This window comes from Chanos chanos, chromosome 2, assembly GCF_902362185.1.
Source record: "Chanos chanos chromosome 2, fChaCha1.1, whole genome shotgun sequence".
Taxonomy (NCBI): domain Eukaryota; kingdom Metazoa; phylum Chordata; class Actinopteri; order Gonorynchiformes; family Chanidae; genus Chanos; species Chanos chanos.
In genome coordinates this window covers 30,338,772-30,358,685 of record NC_044496.1, presented here as the reverse complement: position 1 = coordinate 30,358,685, position 19,914 = coordinate 30,338,772, and the positions used below count along the sequence as shown (strand labels likewise).

The window sequence follows — 19,914 nt, the reverse complement described above, 5'->3', positions numbered from 1 at the left end:
AAACTCATTTCCGCTGCTTGTATCCGCGATCTCATTCTTTCAGTCACTACCCAGAGCTCGTGACCATAGGTGAGGGTTGGAACAAAGATCGACTGGTAAATGGAGAGCTTTGCCTTCTGGCTCAACTCCTTCTTCACCACGACGGTCCAGTGCAACGAGCGCATTACTGCAGCCGCTGCCCCAATCCACCTGTCGATCTCCTGCTCCATTTTACCCTCACTCATGAACAAGACCCTGAGATACTTGAACTCCTCCACTTGAGGCAGTAACTCAGTCCCAACTCAGAGGGGGCAAGCCACCTTTTTCCGGCATTGGACAAAACAGCATTAGCTTAAAACTAGACGCTTATCCAAATCCATGTGAGCCACTGCTGTTCACACCACATATGGATTCAAAGTGTTTTTTTAAGACTTCTATGCAAATTGAGTATTACTCTTTCATGTTGGGTCAAATTCTAAAATACAATTGAAAAAGTATTTAGAAAATGTGCAGATTTGTGTAAGATTATAGTGACGTCTGAACAGACATGGTTCATGATGGGAGAACTGTTTAACCTGATGGTTTTATTACCATAGATACAAAGAAAGCTTCACACCTTTGGCGCCGCATTACTGTTGGAGCCAATAGCAATTGATTAAGGCAAAATACAACCGGTAATGGGCGAATGGCAGCCATCACAGACAAAAGGGGAATTTAGCATTAACACCTAGATTCTGATTTGCATCAAGCAACGTTATACACCTATTGTCTGTTTGCTTCATGGTATAAAAGGCTGATCACGGTAACAGCTCTCTGAGTTAAACTGCGGCGCAAGCGGACTTGCTGCCGGGTTCCACCACCACCAAATAAAGCTTTTCTCCAAGCGCGCTTTTGCTCCGGTTCGTTTACTTGTAAAATCACAAGACAATCCAACATTTGTTAGGATATATATAGCACAATAGTGAAATGCACCAATAACACATATCATCATTAATTTGTTAAGTATGTGAGCAATTATTTTCATTTTTGTGTGCCCTTCACATTCAATTCCTATTTCATCTTTACAGTTAAAACTGCTCCAGTCCTCAGGTCCCTGGGCTGCCTGCCTGCACTCTGCAGTTGCCACATACAAGACAAACACTTTAAACCTGACCCACCTGTGTGCATGCCAAAGTCCAATTACAGAACACAACCACACAACAATCATGAATATCTGTCACTAAAGTCCATCATTTTGTACAGCTTTTATTCATCTTGTCATAAGTTGAGAATTTCAGTTAATCAAAATGACTTATAAAGAAATTATGGCTCAAACAGGGAGAACAAGACTTGTGTATTACATAGATTTTCTTTCAGACTAATTACCGTCCATCCCTAAGGCTGAACCAAAGAGACAGTTGACAGTAAACTGTGCCATCTGTGTAATTTCATCTTGTCCCTGTGAAATAGTTTAAGGCCAAAGGGTTCATCAACGCTACATTAAAAAGAGAAACTTGCTTAAAGCATTCAGGGTTTTTTTTTTTTTTTTTTTTGGACATTAATATTAATTCAATGTTTGTGACAGTACACACACTGCTATACAAAGTTTCATTCATTTTTTTCTGAACTGTTGTCAACAAGAAATATACATCATTGTTTTGTTTTTTGTTTTACTAAACAAGACAAAAGGACGGTTTATATCAGTCAGGAGTTTCAACTTTTGTTTTACATGTCATTCCATTTTTTTTACCCAAAATTAAAGTAGACAGGGCTTTTTCATTTCTTTTTCAGTTGCTTCATCAACAAGCATTGTTCATGTACCATAATGAATTTGTCTTTTACAGCATTATTAACTCTAATGTTTCATTTAAATAGACATGCGTACCATTTTCCACTCAGTACCTCATCATTCCCTGGAAAATATTCTATTTTTTCCCCTAAATCAGCATCATAAAACTGTACCATGTTTCATACTGCAACATACACTAATCTGCTGTCGAACCCAATGGAAAACCTGTTTAAAAATGCAATAAAACAAACAACCAAAAAAACTGCATTACAGCACATGAATAGACGTACCTACAAACAAACATTCAGACAGGCAAAAAGAAACAAGCCAAAAGAAAAAAAAAAAAGACTGAAAAGAAAGCAGAATGGAAACCCCAGACCCAGCGAGAGTCTGTGATCAGGAGTGTGGAGGATTTTCTCTGCCGGACAAATGTGCAAACTGCTCTCCCATAATCCTTTGAGCCTGGGGACATGCTGAGGCTACTGCTACTTCCTTCAAGTGAAATCATCCTAAAAGTCACATCATACGAGCCTCTTTGGTGTCCTTTGTGACCTTTCTGCTGTCACCCCGTTACCCTTACAGTAGAGGCAGAGATGTGGGGGTTGGGGAGGGGGGGGGGGCAGGACTCTCTCAAAAGCCATTCCTACAATGTGACCCCTCCCCCAGAGGGAGGAGACAGACAGAGGCAGGTTTGGGGGGATGCAGGCAGGAGAGAGAGGTTGGAAGGGAAAGGCTTCTTCTGACAGGTTAGCGGTTGTTCTTGGCTGCTTCCTTAGCGGCCAGGATCAGTGGAGTGAGACTGGACAGAGGCTTGGCCATCTTCAGGAACTGGTGCTGAGGAAGGAGGAGAGAGGAGAATGTCCCAGACTCAAAACTTTAAATCTCATTCTGAGCTTTTGTTTTGTTGTGTTTTTTTCATTAATTTGTGCTGAATCTGCATGTTTCAGCTATGATTACATTACGTGATTCAGACTGTTCTTTTCTGACTAATTAATGATATCTTTACAAGCCATCTTGTTGCTAATTCAGCTGAGATTTGACAAAATGACTGACAATCAGTGTCATATGTGCAGCTATCAAAGACATGTATGTTGGAGTTAATACTCATGTCAGTGCCCTTGACCAAGGCATTGGCTAAAGAACTGGAGTTGGTCCCTGGGCCCTGCGCTGTACTGCGGCTGCCCACTGCTCCTAATTTGTGTGTGCTCACTGCTCCTTGTGTGGGTGTATAGGATGGATCAAATGCAGAGGTTGAATTTCACTGCTCACTGTTCCTAGTGTGTGTGTGACAATAAAAGTACTTAACTTACTTAACTATAGTCTATTTACCACAGTTTGTCAGGAAGTTCTAATCCTTACAGAAAAGCATTTCAGGTCTTTTCTGACGCTATCAGAATTCTCTCTCTCTCTCCCTCTCTCTCTCTCACACAGACACACACACACACACAAACACACACACACACACACCTGTAGAAGCTCCTTAGCTGAGCCTCTCTTCTCCACGTCCATCTCCAGACAGCGGTTAAGGAAGTCTCGGAATATTGCTGATAGTTTCTCAGGGTTCTGCAGTTCCGGAGTTCCGTTGGTTGCTATGAGATACAGTGCCTGAAAGATGGACAGAGCAACACTACACTGTCAAAGTTAAACTACACTGTCACTACAACTGATCTAATAAAACACTCATGTCATGTCTTCATGGCTTCTGATCTCACCCTCTCACAGCCAACATCTAAACTAAACTATGGAACAGTACACCTCAGTGTATCTTTATGACTGCTCTCCCCTATTTCACACACACTCACACTCACACTCTCTCTCTCTCTCTCTCTCTCTCTCTCTCTCTCCAGGCCTTACCCTCAGTGGGTTTTCGTTGAGGTACGGTGGTTCGCCTTCTATCATCTCAATAGCCATAATGCCTAGAGACCAGATGTCCACTTTAGGACCGTAGGCTTTCCGGGTCACCACCTCTGGGGCCATCCAGTAGGGTGTGCCCACCATGGTACTCCTCTTACTCTGCTCTGGCGTGATCTGGGCGCAGAAGCCAAAATCCGCTGTGGGGGCACAGGCACCATGCTTTAGACTCATGTTAACTGTGTGTATGGTAAATTGTACTTATGTTATACTGTACTAATGTTAAACTGTGTTACAGGTTAGCTGTGCTACAGATTAACTGTGCTAAAGATTAACTGTGCTAAAGTTTAACTGTGCTAAACCCAGTCACCCCACAATACCACTCCTCTGAGCAAGAAGTCTTTACAGGCAACAGAAACTCTGACAGCTTTCATTCAAATGCAGAGCACTATGAAACCCACAAACACTTAAAATGAAATCTGGTCACATCTGACAAAGTTTGAATTGTGACTGCCCTCTGCTGGCAGGAACTAAGAATAATTTGTTAAATCTGGCATCTAAGCACTGTGGTAATCAGAAAAATATTCTGCCCATATATTTATGTATAGTTAAAAAAATAAACCACTTAATGTGAAACTTTTAGATTAATATGACATACTACTGACTGGCATTAATCCCTGTGAGTTGCTGTGATGTGAGAGAAAGGTGAGGGTTAGGTTGAACTCACTGAGTTTAACAGAACCATCCATCCCCAGCAGAATGTTGTCACTTTTAATGTCACGATGGATAACCTGGTTTGAGTGCAGGAACTCCAATGCTTGTAGACACTGTGAACCAGAGATCAAAAGAAAGCTTCATTCAGAGAGGGGTACATGTGGGAACAAAAGCTCAAAGTTCATGAGGTTAAATTACCTTATGATCATATATACTGTCAGGCCTAAAGCACAAAGTGAACCACAGTGTAATTCAAGTCACAATTTCTCTTTAACCACTGTGGTAACTGTCAAATGACCGTGGAGTGTAAACACACAAATTTTTAGCTGTTTGGATTTTTCTCTGGGAGAAGTACATTCCTGCTCTTTACATGGTGTTTCAGATTCAGGTGTGTGTGTGTGTGTGTGTGTTTGTGTGACCTGCATGCAGATTGTGTGTGTGCATATGTTACATGGGCAGCTCTGTGACAGAACACAGACAGAGCAAAGCAATGACTTTGAGAGAAAGAAAAAGTTGCCATGGCCACACAGAAAATCATGCTGGTCTCTAGTCACATTTCAATTTACAGAAGAGAGGATGGATTGAGGGATTGAGAGAATGAGACATGCCATGGGTTTGAAAGGAGCAACACTAAATAGTTTAAATCTCCACTGTTGGACCAACACTGAACAAGTGTGAATCTTCACTGTTGGACTAACACTGAACAGTGAAAATCTCAACTGCTGGACGGACACTGAACAGTGTGAATCTCCACTGCGGGACGGACACTGAACAGTGTGAATCTCCACTGCTGGACGGACACTGAACCATCTGTTATAAATGTTACTCACTTCACGACACACAGCAGCAATTTGTGCCTCGTCCATACATGTCTCCGTCACCACGTCCGTCAGAGAACCTCCCGCCAGGTACTCCATAACCACCCACAGCTCATCTCCGACCAGGTAACTATGGAAACCACACAGCTTTGTTCACACAAGAAAAAACAATGGAAGGAGAGCTGCTATGGCAACAGGACTACTGGGTTACATTACTGCTGGGATGCACAGGCAACCATGGACACAGAGAAAACATTTACAAAAACAAAAGAAAAAAACAGTCTGAACTCCCAGATCCCACGTTATGGGCATGGCAAAGATGGTCGCTGTGGCAACAAGACACCCTTCCTCCAACTATTTGCTTTGACAATACTGTTTATTGTGTTTGAATATGTGGGAATAAGATAATGGACAATTCAACACAAAACTAAACAGGTGCGGGGAGGGAATACACAAGGGAATACACTGGGGGGTTTCTAATAGTCAAACACAATATACAGTGAATCCTAATGACATGCTGACAGTATTAAAGTCTCTAGCCCTGAAATATTTAGAACTTTGTCATTGCACTAAACTTTCATTACTCAGTATGAAATGAACCAAAAGTTGACTTTTTGTGAGTTTTTTGTCTTGACTGAGTTTTTGTGCGAGTCTAAATCTGGTGATGACATTTAGTTGTCAGGTGACCCACCTGTCCAGGTAATTCACAATGTTGGGGTTCTTGTTTTCCCTCATGACTAAAATCTCATTAATTATCAGCTCTTTCTTGGGCTGCTGCTGGAGATTCATCTGCTTTATGGCCACCTGACAGAAAAGAACAACCAGCAGTCATTTAGTGACTTCTCTAAAAAACCTTTAACCATCAAACATCACACACTGTTTCATTCCCTAAGGACTGTGTGACACAGACAGTCTGTCTGTGCCCATAAAAGGGTGTGTGCACTGGCCGACGAAGACGTCCCCTCATCCACACTCACAGTGCCAGCCCAGCTCAGGAAGAATGTTAAAAAAAATACAGATTAATCTAGACCTGCCACATAATTAGTCTACTGGCCCATCATCTAACACAGCAAGCTTGTTTCATTGTCCTTGTAAAACAGGCTCTAAATGTAGGATCTGAGTATGTAATGTGAGGCATGATCAGACCCCTTGTGAACAGCTCCCTCCTAACAAGGATCCACTGACTGAGTGCTAATGATGGACAGATTAACAGACTCTGGGTGAGTAGCCGTCCTCTGTGTCTAAATATGATACATCTTCAGAGAAGAGGGGGTGTGCCCGGTCAGTGTAAGTCATTTTAAAATATCTGCAGTGACAGACACTTGGTTTCAAACAGTGTTTGTCATGTCCATAAATTTGGACACACATCCGTGACTTGTGTGACTGCTGAGTCAGTGAATTCCCCCTGGTGTTAGTGGACCGTTGAGAGGAGTTGTGCTCTACTGAGTGTGTGTCTGAGAAGAGAACAACAGAGCCACAATCATGACATGTCTCCTCCTCAGAGCAGTGCTGAGTGGGTTTGACTCTGTTTGTCACTGTCTGAGTAACTACAGTACAGTCATCTGACAGTGGACACCACAGCATCAGGCCTGCACAGAATCTTCTACCTCCTGTCCTGTGGCAATGTCTATCGCTGTATAGACAGTCCCAGAAGCTCTACACACAGAAAGAGAGAGAGGGAAAGACAGGGAGAGGGAGTGAGAGAGAGAGCAAGAGAGAGAGAGAGAGAGAGAGAGAGAAAGATGAACCGTCAGTTTTAATGATAAAAAACTACTGCTACAAACAATGGATGTAAACTGCTTTAATATGTATGCTTTTCTACTTAGCATGGACAACACAAAAGATTAATACAGGTTCCAGTCTGGCCAGAGGTGGCAATACTGAATGTAACATGTCAGAGATGACTGTCAGTGCTGGATATGTGGATATACAAAGCTGAAGCCTGTGGGAAATGTTGGTAGATTCGCACCGTCTAGTGAAAGAGTAACTTACCCTTGGCCAATCTTCTCAAAACGTGTGTACTTCTTTTTAGGGTCACCTACACTCACTATACTGCCTGCAATAACAGAAAGAGAGGACAGAGTGAAATATCAAAACCAGGCAACATCAGAGGGCTACGCAAAACAGAAAGGCAACATCAAACTGTTGAGAGACAAAAATACTACAGAAATACTACAAGAACAACTCCTGAGAAGACAAGACTGAGAGGTATATTTTCATCAAGTCTTTGAATCGGTTCAAGAAACGAAAATGAAAACCAGAAACAATCGATATTTCGCTAGGAACAAAAATAGGATTTCCACCCGTCCAGTATAATACGGGATCGTCCTGTATTGGAAAGTAAAGTGCTGCGCCTAGTACTGAATCAATAAGGGACGCGATTTGTCCCGTATTTTCATACACGTCATTTCATATGTACACTAGGTCTTCAAAGTGCTGAGAATAACATAACATCAAGTACAATCAAACCAGTTATACATGCAGAGTGGAGAAGTTTAATTTCTGTGGTGAGCTATAGACCAACAAGCTCTGCGTAATGTGTTAGACTGCACGTCAGCGTCATCGTTTCCATTAGGTGTAACTCAGCGGTTGCCTTGTAGCTTACAATTAAAAATAGCACCCTCAGTCGCTGTGTTTTTCTTTTCCTTATTATTTTAATGATGTCTCAAGGCCCCCGGTGAAACGTAAGAGGCTGTCGAGATACTAGGATGAATGATCAGTGGGTCAGCCCTTTCCCTGGCGACGAATACAAGGTAAACTGTACAGTTTGCCATCGAGGTTTTTCGGTCGCCCATGGAGGGATGTCTGGCCTTTAACAGCACGCTGCAGGTGCTACCTATGTCCGAGCAGAGCAGACTACACAGAGTGGAATCGCTCGATTCCTTATACCTCAGACCTCCCCCAAGGCGGACATGATGTATTGTCTAATTAATTGTATATTGCCAACTGTAACCTATATTGTAGCCTGCATTAGCCTATATTACACAGTAACCAATACAAAAAGCTAGGCAATAATCAGTGCAAATATCATCCTGATATCCCATTCATTCTCTTAGATTTTGGGCTGAAGGTTAAGATAGTTATTTATTTCATAAGTCATAAATATGATACATTATATAAATAAGACAGTGTACAATTTAAAACATCTAAATAAATAACCCTATCAACTATCCTGTATAAGCCATAAACATGATAAACTTTTCCAATCCAATTGATGATGACTCCTCCGCTGTTCTTGGGGGGCGTCCCTTATTTCTCCACATAAAAAGTGGCAACCCTAAACAAAAACGAAACCAGAAACTTTATATTTATTAATGTTCTGGAACAGAAACATTTATTTGAAATAATGCTAACCGGTTATAACGTTATTTTTTCGTTCTTTTATTTATTACAACATATTAAAATATTTTCTGCTTGCAATAACTTTGGCGCGGAGTTTACTTCCTGTCTTCCTCTTAACGTTACTCATGTCTTCGGATAGCGGACATAAATTTACCGACGGCAGGCAGTGATATAGTGTGAAAGTGAAATGTGGTGTGGTCTTCCTATTTGCAGCCAGAGGGGGTAAATATTATGCTATGCACCTGTAGCCAAAACTTTTATATAATCTGTTGTTTCATATTTCATTATTTCATGACTTGTGTTATTAATAATGTCATTTTTTAAGTACGTATTATTATTTGCTACAGGAAGACAAGAAAGACACATTTTCCTTGCGGACCCTTAGAGGGGGCGGACCTAGTTTGTGAGAGGGAGAGTTTTTTGTGAGAAAACAATTACTGCTGTCCCTGCCGTGTTGTGAAGAAATAAAGATAACAGAAGGAACTTTAATTCCTCTTGCAACCCGCCGTGTTTGTACCCCGTCCTTCGAAGAGTCAGGCATAGTATAAGGGTTACAGCACCTTATAAAATGTTGGTCTTAGACACACAGTTTCTCATGACCGGGAAGCCACAGTGGATTTCGGCCCTAGTACAGATTAGACTACAGCGCTCCTAGTTAGTGATCCAGTGCGTTTTTGTAATGCTTCGTGTCGTTGGCGATAGAGACTATAGAGTAAAACATCTATCAACAGACACTTTTATACCGTTCGAAAGATGCATATATCAGCCCTACATGGAACGTTATTAACCGGTATTTCGTCTGGTTCTAACCTGCTCGGGAATAATCATTTAAGGTGGAACGCAAAACCGGAAACGTTAAAATACCTATTCTGCTCGGAACGAATCGATTGAAAAAAATCAGGTTTGAAGTCCTGATTTTAATGGTCCACACAACAACCAAAAAGCAGCAACAATCTCAGTCAGCAGGTCCATGCCAATCTGGTTCTGGGAAAAATAACCGACATGTTTAAAAGTCAAAGACTAAAAAAAAGGGTTGGGGTGTGTGAGAGAGAGAGAGAGGGAAAGAGAGCAAACGGGAAAAAAGAGGGATATCATGGGCAAGAGAAGAGCTTCAGTGAATTGTTCTGACATTTGTGTTTGTCAAAGACATGGAATATCAATGTAACCATACAAACAAGGTGTTGGAAAAAGACAGATGGAAAAAGACAGATAGGAAAAGACAGAGTTCACACCCTCAATCTGTGAGGCAGACAGGACATGGAATGTGAGAGAAACTGTGAACAGGACATCATTTATGAGGTCACAACATCATTTATGAGGTCAGTGTAATGACACACTTCAGGTCACACAAGGAGAACACAGGGAGAGGAAGCCCATCCATTGAGTAACCAGGCAACCACCAGCAGACAGACATTTACTAGAGAAAAGAATCGGTAAGGTTAGTTGAGTGACAGACAACTAAGAGAGGGGAGGGAGACATTCTGGATGGCTGATCATTTAAAACAGTGTCCCATCCTTACCAGTAGAGGGCGACTTTAGCACATCTGTAGCATGAAGTTTTTGACAAAATAAAAGCTCTTCAAAACACATGCCAAACATGAAGCCCGCTCAAACACACGGCCCAGGATAATTAACAAAACACCACAGTCCATCAATTCAGTTTAAACAATTACTTCATTTGGACAAATAACATAAAAATGACACATAACATCAAAGATCATGAGCTGCAGAAATTGACCTTCCACATGAAGCTTCAAAACACAGGAATAAAAGAACAGAAGTTGGGAGATGCCACTCACAATTAGCAGGTAAGAGTGAGACCACACAGACCAAAGGAGTGAGGGCAGATTTTCTGGTCATATAACAAAACAAACAGCCAAATGACTGTTCTGACAGAGCAGTGTGAGTGTAAGTGTAAACCTCTTATCTTTGCTCTGCTTTTACAAACAGCATGTGTCACAGAATTCCATCCCTACAGAGGGACTTCCCTACCAGAAGTCTAATGATGCACGGCCACTGGTTTATGAAGGACAGAGGATCTAAAACACCCTATTACACCTTATTTTCTTAACTGGACTGTTTTGTCCTGTGAAAACATGACCATGAATCTGAGTCAGCGTGTGTGTGTGTGTGTGTCTGAAACACAGTGACTGGAAGCACACAGTGAAGCTCATAGTGACTGGACAGAGCAGTTCTGCAGGTTTGGACCGGGCCTTAAGGGAGAACAGTACTTACGGAGCTTCTCGAGGATCTCCTCATCAGACATCTTGGTCTTCTTACGTGTTTTGTCTGCGGCACGGGGCGCAGTGGCAGAGGGCGTGGCTGTGGAGGGAGTGGCTTTGGGGCTGCCGCTCTCGACGGGGGGAGGGGAAATGGGCGAGCAAGCGACATCTTTGGTGGAGGCTGGAGGAAGAGGCTCGATCACTGAACGTGTGTAGATCTGTCAGGACGAGACAGGTCAGGCTTTAGATTTGGGCCCTGTCTTTAAGACCATATTGGACATCAGCTTTCAGTTCTCAGCCAGCAGCATCAGAACTGCTCCATCTCCACAGCTGATCACCCAGAATTTCACTGCATTACATAATCTCACAGAACAGTCTTCTTTCATCTAAACACCAGGATGGACATGCTCACACTTAGAGGATGCTGGGATACAGTTTTCCATCCCAGGGACATGGTGACTGGATGGGAGAAAACAAGGCTGGACTCTTCTCTCTCAGCCTCCTACTCTTCCCTCCTCACTGATCCTGCTGTTGCTCCGCTAATCCTGAGCACCTCCAAACATCCCACATTTCTCAGAGTACATGACTGTATTTCTGATCTCTCCGTTTCTCAGAGTACATGACTGTATTTCTGAACTCTCTGTTCCTCAGAGTACACAACTGTATTTCTGAGCTTTCTTTTTCTGAAATCCTAACTGACCAGATTGTATGTGGAATTCAAGGCTGTGCTGCTTAATTTAGCAGGCGCCTTCCATTTCACATTTGTCAGGTGTAGTCAGTTGCTAACTGTCCATAGCAACATGGTGCCAGGAGAACATCCTCTCCTCTCTCATCCAGATAAAAAAAGAGAAAAACTCTTGGCTAAAGTCACTACATCTGATGCCAAATATTTAAATGCAACTAAACACACTAAAGAAGGTCTCTTTCATGCTTTAGAGAGTGTTGGGGGGAAAAATCTAGAGGCTTTGTTGTGCTTTTCTCAGAGCCTGTCTCTGAGAAGGAGGGTGGGGAGGCACGGGGGACTAAGTCTGTCTCCTGTTATCTCCTAAACAAAACCTGGCTTTGTGTGTGGAGTCACTAAATTAAATCTTACTTAAATCTTACAGCTTGAAACAAGTCAGTGGACCATCACCAAATGAGTGCTTTCTATCCTAATGTCAGGAGAAAATGGAAACATATTTAACTCTACATATACTCAAGAGATACTCAAACTATGGAGAATTTACAGTTGCTACCCTGGACAATGGGAGAAAAAAAAGTGCTGACAGCTAATTTTGAAACCGCAAAGCACATACTTCCATTAACCCTGACAACAATGCTAACAATTCTTTTCTAGCTTTGACCAAAAAAGTTTCTTTCTGGAAACTCAGCTTCTCAGAAAGCCTGGCTCTCCTCTCACGTCTCAGTAGACCATCCGTCTTCTCTAACAGGACTTCAGAGGATGAACTAATGAACATGATGTCCAACCCCCCACCATTCACCGCCACAGTTGTCAGGAAAACACACCCCACCTGTCAGACAGTCAACCTACAAAAAAAAAAAAAAAAACTCCTCACACTGTCTCAGGACAGGGTCTCAGGAACACTTACATCAGGTAAGTGCCCCCAAATCTCACTTTTCCTCTGAAATGCAGACATGATTCTGCCCCCTGTGTCCCTGCACACACACACACACATAGATACACACACACACTCTCACAGATACACACAGACACAGACCCTAATGAGTGGAGAGTGAGGTGTATACCAGGCCATACACATGGAGTCATTAAGATCAGGTTCAGCCTGTAGCACATTACTCACTTAAAGACCTCATTATTTCACATCTATCCGCTGGGCCCAGAGAGAACAAGAGAATGAGAGAACAAGAGACAGAGATGGACAGAGCGAGAGAGAGAGAATTGATGAGAGGAGACAAAAAGGAGAGGAGCAGTTACAGAACCTAGGGTCTAGGCCGATAGAGGGGGCTGGGTACAGGAGCCTGGGTAAAAGTGGCTGGGTACAGGAGCCTGGGTAAAAGTGGCTGGGTGCAGGAGCCTGGGTAAAGGTGGCTGGGTAAAGGCTGCTGGGTAGAGGAGGTGGAAGGAATGGAAGGGCAGAGGAGGAAGTGGGGTAGAGGAAAAGGTGGGTATAGAGCAGGAGAATAACAGCGTACAAGAATGGGAGGTATTCCTTGATTAAGACAGAACAGACAGAACTGATCACTTGGGGGAAAGAAAGAGAGAGAGAGGGGGGAGATAAAAGACAAAGACAAAATTTGAGGAGAAGGGTGAGCTAAGAGAGAACTCACAGATTTGGTGTGTTCTGGGCGAGGAGCAATCACAGGAGGAGGTGTGGCCTCATCTTCGTCATCATCCTCCGACACCGTTGCTACAGCAGGCATCTCAGACACGGTTTTGGAGTTCTGTGGAGAGCCGAGGAGAGAAGAGAGGAATTTAGGCTAGGCCACTGACATGACCGTGTGAGCACAAAGTGCACCAGACTCAATTATGACAACACAACACCTCCACTGCTTAACAACTCTCATTATACATCTAAACCCATCACACACATGCACCCAAACCCATCACACACACACAACCCGAAACCCATCACACAAACACCCCCAAACCCATCACACAAACACCCCCAAACCCATCACACACACACACCCCCAAATCCATCACACACACACACCCAAATCCACCACACACAAACCCATCACACACAAACCCATCACCCCCCCCCCAAACCTATCACACACACCCCCCCAAACCCATCACACACACACCCAAATCCATCATACACACATACACACAAACCCATCACACACACACACCCAAATCCATCACACACACACACCCAAACCCATCACACACACACACCCCCAAATCCATCACACACACACACAAACCCAAATCCATCACACACACACACAAACCCAAATCCATCACACACACACACCCAAATCCACCACACAAACCCATCACACACACACACCCCCAAATCCATCACACACAAACCCATCTCACACACACCCACCACGCACACCTCTCCCAAACCCATCACACACACACACCCAAACCCATCACACACACACACACCCCCCCAAATCCACCACACACACCTCCCCCAAACCCATCACACACACACCCCCAAATCCATCACACACTCCCCCAAATCCATCACACACACATACACACAAACCCATCACACACACACACCCAAACCCATCACACACACACCCCCAAATCCATCACACACACACACAAACCCAAATCCATCACACACACACACACACACCCAAATCCACCACACACACTTCCCCCAAACCCATCACACACACACACCCCCAAATCCATCACACACTCCCCCAAATCCATCACACACACATACACACAAACCCATCACACACACACACCCAAATCCATCACACACACACACCCAAACCCATCACACACACACCCCCAAATCCATTACACACAAACCCATCACACACACACACCCCCAAACCCATCACACACACACCCCCAAATCCATCACACACACACACCCAAATCCATCACACACACACACAAACCCAAATCCATCACACACACAAATCCAAATCCATCACACACACACAGACACACAGTGCTCTAGTCCCTGAATATCAGCATTGCACCGACAAGCTGCAGAGTGGCTAAGAAGCCTGTTTAAAAAAAAAAAAACAACAATATACTGGGCTAAGACATAAAAGAAAAAAGGCCTGACAAAGTAACCAAGTTTATACCTCACAGAGGATGGGTTTCACCCAGTCAATCAGTCACTGTGGAACATACCACAAAAGCAAGAGTGATTAGACCTGACGCAACAGTGGCCCCAACTCACTCAGCTGACCTGTGGCTAGTCTCTCTAAAACCAGACCTGTGGCTAGTCTCTCTAAAACCAGACCTGCGGCTAGTCTCCCTAAAACCAGACCTAATTCACCACACACAGACTGAAACCAGCTCAAACTGGGTCTTTGCTCTTTCCAAAAAGAGAGAATGAGTTTTTGGCGAAAACAGTGTCTTTCTGTTTGTCAGTGTAGGGTTATGCTAGAATGTGTATGTCTTCAGGGCTGTCCCCTTCCACCGTTTCTCATTGACTGCACTGTCTTAGCCACTCTTCTTCTCCCTTCTCTTGCTCTCTCTTTCTGCCTGCCCTCCTTCCTTCAGGAATAAAACAAAACGATCGCTTCTCCTCTGTCAGTTTCTCAGTATTCATTGGTTAGATGAGATGGTCTCTGTCTCTCTCTCTGACTGCATCTAGGCCAATGTAAGGGAACTCATGTCCCAGATTCCCACACAGACTGCTCTGAATAAACGTCAAAGGAAATCATATCCCCTGTTGCCTAGCATGGGTAATTTTATCTGAGAAAATTAAGAGCGGGTGCAAAATCAGAACAAAAAAAAAAAAAAAATAGATTTGGGCCAGATGGACTTTAGTCTGCATTGTGTGTTTTTTTTTTACAGTGACAAATATCTGGCAATATATTATTTATTGGCATGGTCATAAACAGATGAGGTACTTACCACAGCACTAGATGAGTTATAATTGTCTGCACTTTTATCTGAAACAAAAAACAGAGGAAGAAACAGGGATGAAGTTTGTCAACATGTTCAGGTCATTAGATCTATCCTGCAGGTTTCCTGCCTCCTTACTCCTTATCTATCACAACTGCAGCTCTACATGTCACCCAGTTCATAACACTGGTCCAGTTCTCCTGGACATTCCTGCTCTGGACCAGTCCTGTCTCATCTGACCTAAGCCATGAAGGCAGTTACAACCTGACCTGTTAAGCTAAACCCTAATTTCCTTGTACGACAATGAAACCATGCACTGAACAAAATCTCCGCTGGAACAAACTCCACTGCTAACGCACAGAGGCATGGTAATTAAGCCTACGACACGTGAGTCAAACATAATGACTGACACACTGCTGGTGTGTTAGGGGTGAAAGTGTGCTCCCTGTGTCACCTGTAAAACTCATGTATTTCTGACTGTTAGCTGTTTCCTTGGAGTCATAGAACTTCAGCACATCCAGTACGGCCTGGGGGTTTTTCTTCTGCTCCAGCTTAGTGATGTTGGAGGTCTGGAGCAAACGAGCCCACTGCTCCGGCATCCCCTACACACACACACACGCACACGCACACACACACACACATGCGCGAACGTATACACAAACGCACACGCACATACACACGCACGCACACGCGTACACACACACACGCACGCGCACACACACACACACATGCATGCACACACACGCACGCACACACATACACACACACGCACACACACACAGACACACACACGAACGTACACACAAACGCACACAAAAACGCACACACACAATCAATCAAAAATCCATATACCAAAATATACATATACACAGATACAGAGAAATGGGCGGAGAGCTTAAAATATGGATGATGTCTTGGGCATGAGATGTCTTCCACAGTGGTCAGAGAACTGGGTCACATCTCTTGCTTGCTCTCTCTCTTTCTCTCTCTCTCTCCAAATGTCTTTACTCATTTCCTTACCATGGTGCGGAAAATGTTAGCTATGATGAGAGTTATGTAAGTATGTAAAAGCAACATTAGGTGTGTGTATACCAGCGTGTGTGTTGCATAGCCTTTAATAATGATAAAATGAGGTCTAGATAATGATAGTGGAGGGAGAGAGATGAATATAATTCATGAATCCTAATGTTAAGATCTTGAAGACCTCATCCATCCATGTGTGTGAACAGAAAAGAGATTCTGAGCAGGGTAAGTGGAGAAGGCACGCTGCAGGTTAAGTCAACAGTCACTGCACTCTCTTTAAGAGCTAATTAATTTAATCTATTTGTAAATGTGCTGCTTAGTAGATCAGCATGCTTCCAATAAACACAGAATTCAACCAAAAAACTTCCCATTATGACTGTTATGACCCAGAAAACAGAGAGAGTGCTTCACATGTCCAGTTATTGGGTTAATTAGAATGGTTCCAGCATGGACACATATATAAATATAAATATATATGAGTGAGGATGACCAAGTGGAGGCCACACCCATGCAGTCTTTGTAGCTGATATGTGCCAAAACACAAATGACTCAATTTAACTGTCATGCCGACCTTGACCACACAGTCAAAGAAAAGCAGTATGTTAGCTAGGCCGACTGAAGTGTGTAAGAAGAGAACAGACTGAGGTCGCGGTGGAGTCTGAAGAGAAAAGCAGGCAGAACACACACAAGTAGAGTAACACAGAACACACACACATGTAGAGTAACACACAGAACACACACACATACAGTAACACACACATGTACAGTAAAACAGAACACACACTTACCGTAAACTCTCCAGTGACAGCGTCAAAGCCAACGTGGATGGTGTGCTCAAAATCCGAGGGCAGAGAGATCTCAGGCCGCTCCTTCTTATTCTTGTTGGCTGAAAGAGACAGAAAGAGAAAGAGAAAGAGAGAGAGAGAGAGAGAGAGAGAGAGAGCACGAGAGTTAATGTTTTGGTTTGGCATTGTTCTACCATGCATGTTTTACTTCAAATGTATTCTCTACTGCTCTTCCTCAGCTAGTTAAATAACCTGAAAAAAGCTCCTCTCAGGTTAATCAAACAGGACTGAACTCAGATGGATAGGAACTCTGCTCCTCTGTTTAAAGAGGGGATGGTCTGTGCTGGGAAGTACCAGTTGGAAAGTCTTTGTCTTTCACACACCATGGCAGTGTCTCGTTTGTCTGAACTCCGTTCATCCAAAACAGCTGCCGTGGCCAAAGCAGTCTTTTAGGTTTAAGTTCTAAGTTTAAGTTCAATCCATTTATTAGTCCCACAACAGGGAAATTTGACTTCTGCATTTTAACAGAGAGACTGATGAACACACACACCCACACACTAAGAGCAGTGAGCATACACTGTAGGAGCCATTTATGATTTAGTTTCTTTAATGACACCTGCTGTCATTAAAGACAGCTATGCCTGAGAACAGAAAAAACCCTGTGATTCTTCCAAAATACCATCATGTGTCCAAACTTGTGTTAAAACACATTTATGAACAACTAGGCCACTGTGGAAGGAACCACATGTTGGCCAAACTGCGGCAGCAGTACTGGATTCCAGCAGCAAATTCTCTGGCCAGAAAGATATGCTCTAAGTGTGTTTTCTGTAGACGCTTACATTCTAATTTAGGTGAGCAAAAGATGGCAGACTTGCCAAAGTAAAGAATAACACCAGACTTGCCACCATTTACCTTTGTTGTAGCAGACTTCTTTGGTCCAATAATAGTGAAAAGAGGACGGAGTGAAGTGAAAAGGAATGGTGTCATTTTTACACGTCTCACAGCAATACATTTGGAAATAGCCAATTCACTCGACACAGATTCATGTATCAATGCAATCTGCAGGTTCATAAGCAGATGAGGTCAAGTACAGCAAATAAGATCTGACAATGGAACCAGTTTGACTTCAGCTGACCATGAATTTAAGAATACCATTAAAGAATGGAACCAAAGCAACAAACTCTGCTCTGCAACAGAAAGGTATAAAATGGACATATAACCCACCTGCAACTTCACACTTTGGAGGAGTATGGGAGAGGCAAATAAAACATGTAAAACAAACATTTGTCAATCACAAGGGAGCAAACACTAGATGACGAATCCCTTCATACCTTCATCTGTGAAGCAGAAGCTGTTATCAATAGTCACCCACTCACCACCATGTCAGATAGCCCCAATGACCCTTGACACCTAACCACCTTTTACTTCTTAAAGGGCAACCCATATTACCCCCTGATTTATTTCAGAAATCAGACACATATAGTAGACGCAGATGGAAGCAAGTGCAATACTTGGCTGATATATTTTGGAAGAGGTGGGTTAGGGAGTATCTTTCAAGTTTACAAGAAAGGCAGAAATGGTTTAAGCAGAAACAAAACTATGTGTCTGGAGACATTGTGTTGGTTGCAGATCCCACTGCACCAAGGGGATCTTGCATGTTAGGAAGGGTTATTGACACAAAGAAAGATTCAAAGGGAATTGTCCATAGGTTGAGTCTGAAAACAAAGACAAATGTTACAGAACGACCAATTACTAAGATTTGTTTATTGTTGAAGAATAACAATAAACAAGCTTGTAAACATGAAAATATCTGATACTTAACCTAAATGCTGAATGTCCAAGGTGTATATGTGATCATACTTACCTTGTGCTTACCTGACACATGAAATGATCTTTCCTGATCTTTATGTGCACACACTGACTATGGACTACTTGAACAATAAGGAACAATCACACACAAAGTACTGAGAATGAACTCTTGAGCTTGCACAACACCTCTTGTGGCATAATGGACTGTGTGAAGAATAGGTTAAAATATTAGTCAAAGGAAGGACTCTAAATTATGAGCTCTTGAATAAATATTGATGGACTTTGACTTGAGTCAAAATATGTTCGAACCATCTTGAATGAACTGAAGGTGAATCGATGTGTTTTCAATGTAACTATGACGTTTTTGATATACATGATGATCATGATGATATGATCAATTCTCATGACTGATAATTCTTACAAAGAATGGTATGTATTGTAAATATTGTGTTGCATGGCTCCATATATTTTTTGTTTGTTTTGTTATTGTACCTATTTAGCCAGTAACAATAAGGTGGCCGATTCCAATAAATATACTTTTGGAATCTATTGATTGAATCTATTGACCTGTTGGAAGGCACCTACATACATACACGCAACTGGAGCAGCCTACTTTTCCAAATGTAAATCTGCATCTCAAACATATTATAAAAATAGTGTTTAAGGCTAATGATGTGTCAACAGGCTGCTACTTAACACAAAACTGAGAGCTGCTGAAATACGAGAACCCAAATGCAAGCCAAACTGTGACAGTCTGTATGTGTGGAGACTGTGTGTGTGTGTGTGGTGTGTATGTGTGCGTGTGTGTGAAGAGACTGTGTGTGTATGTGTGTGTGTGTCTGTGAGGAGACTGTGTGTGTGTGTGTGTGTGTGTGTGTTTGTGAGGGGACTGTGTGTGTGTGTGTGTGTGTGTGAGTGTGTGTGTGTGAGGAGACTGTGTGTGAGTGTGTGTGTGTGTGTGTGTGGGTGTGTGTGTGTGTGTGTGTGTCTGTGAGGAGACTGTGTGTGAGTGTGAGGAGACTGTGAGTGTGTGTGAGGAGACTGTGTGTGTGTGTGTGTGTGTGTGTGTGTGTGTGTGTGT

General features: G+C 42.9%; 1 protein-coding gene across 1 annotated transcript in view; it reads right to left on the bottom strand.

Moving 5' to 3' along the window:
- Positions 1-1,214: 1,214 nt before the first annotated feature.
- pak1 (p21 protein (Cdc42/Rac)-activated kinase 1) overlaps positions 1,215-19,914 on the bottom strand; it is a 61,632-nt gene continuing 42,932 nt past the window's right edge. The window contains exons 3-15 of the mRNA XM_030764956.1: positions 17,028-17,125; positions 15,671-15,818; positions 15,226-15,263; positions 12,984-13,097; positions 10,708-10,912; positions 7,123-7,186; positions 6,738-6,786; positions 5,822-5,934; positions 5,143-5,260; positions 4,326-4,425; positions 3,602-3,798; positions 3,215-3,352; positions 1,215-2,581 (exon numbers count right to left, since the gene is read on the bottom strand). Coding sequence (XP_030620816.1) covers positions 2,495-2,581; positions 3,215-3,352; positions 3,602-3,798; positions 4,326-4,425; positions 5,143-5,260; positions 5,822-5,934; positions 6,738-6,786; positions 7,123-7,186; positions 10,708-10,912; positions 12,984-13,097; positions 15,226-15,263; positions 15,671-15,818; positions 17,028-17,125 — 1,469 coding nt within the window. The 3' untranslated portion in view covers positions 1,215-2,494. The remainder of the gene's footprint in view (positions 2,582-3,214; positions 3,353-3,601; positions 3,799-4,325; positions 4,426-5,142; positions 5,261-5,821; positions 5,935-6,737; positions 6,787-7,122; positions 7,187-10,707; positions 10,913-12,983; positions 13,098-15,225; positions 15,264-15,670; positions 15,819-17,027; positions 17,126-19,914) is intronic.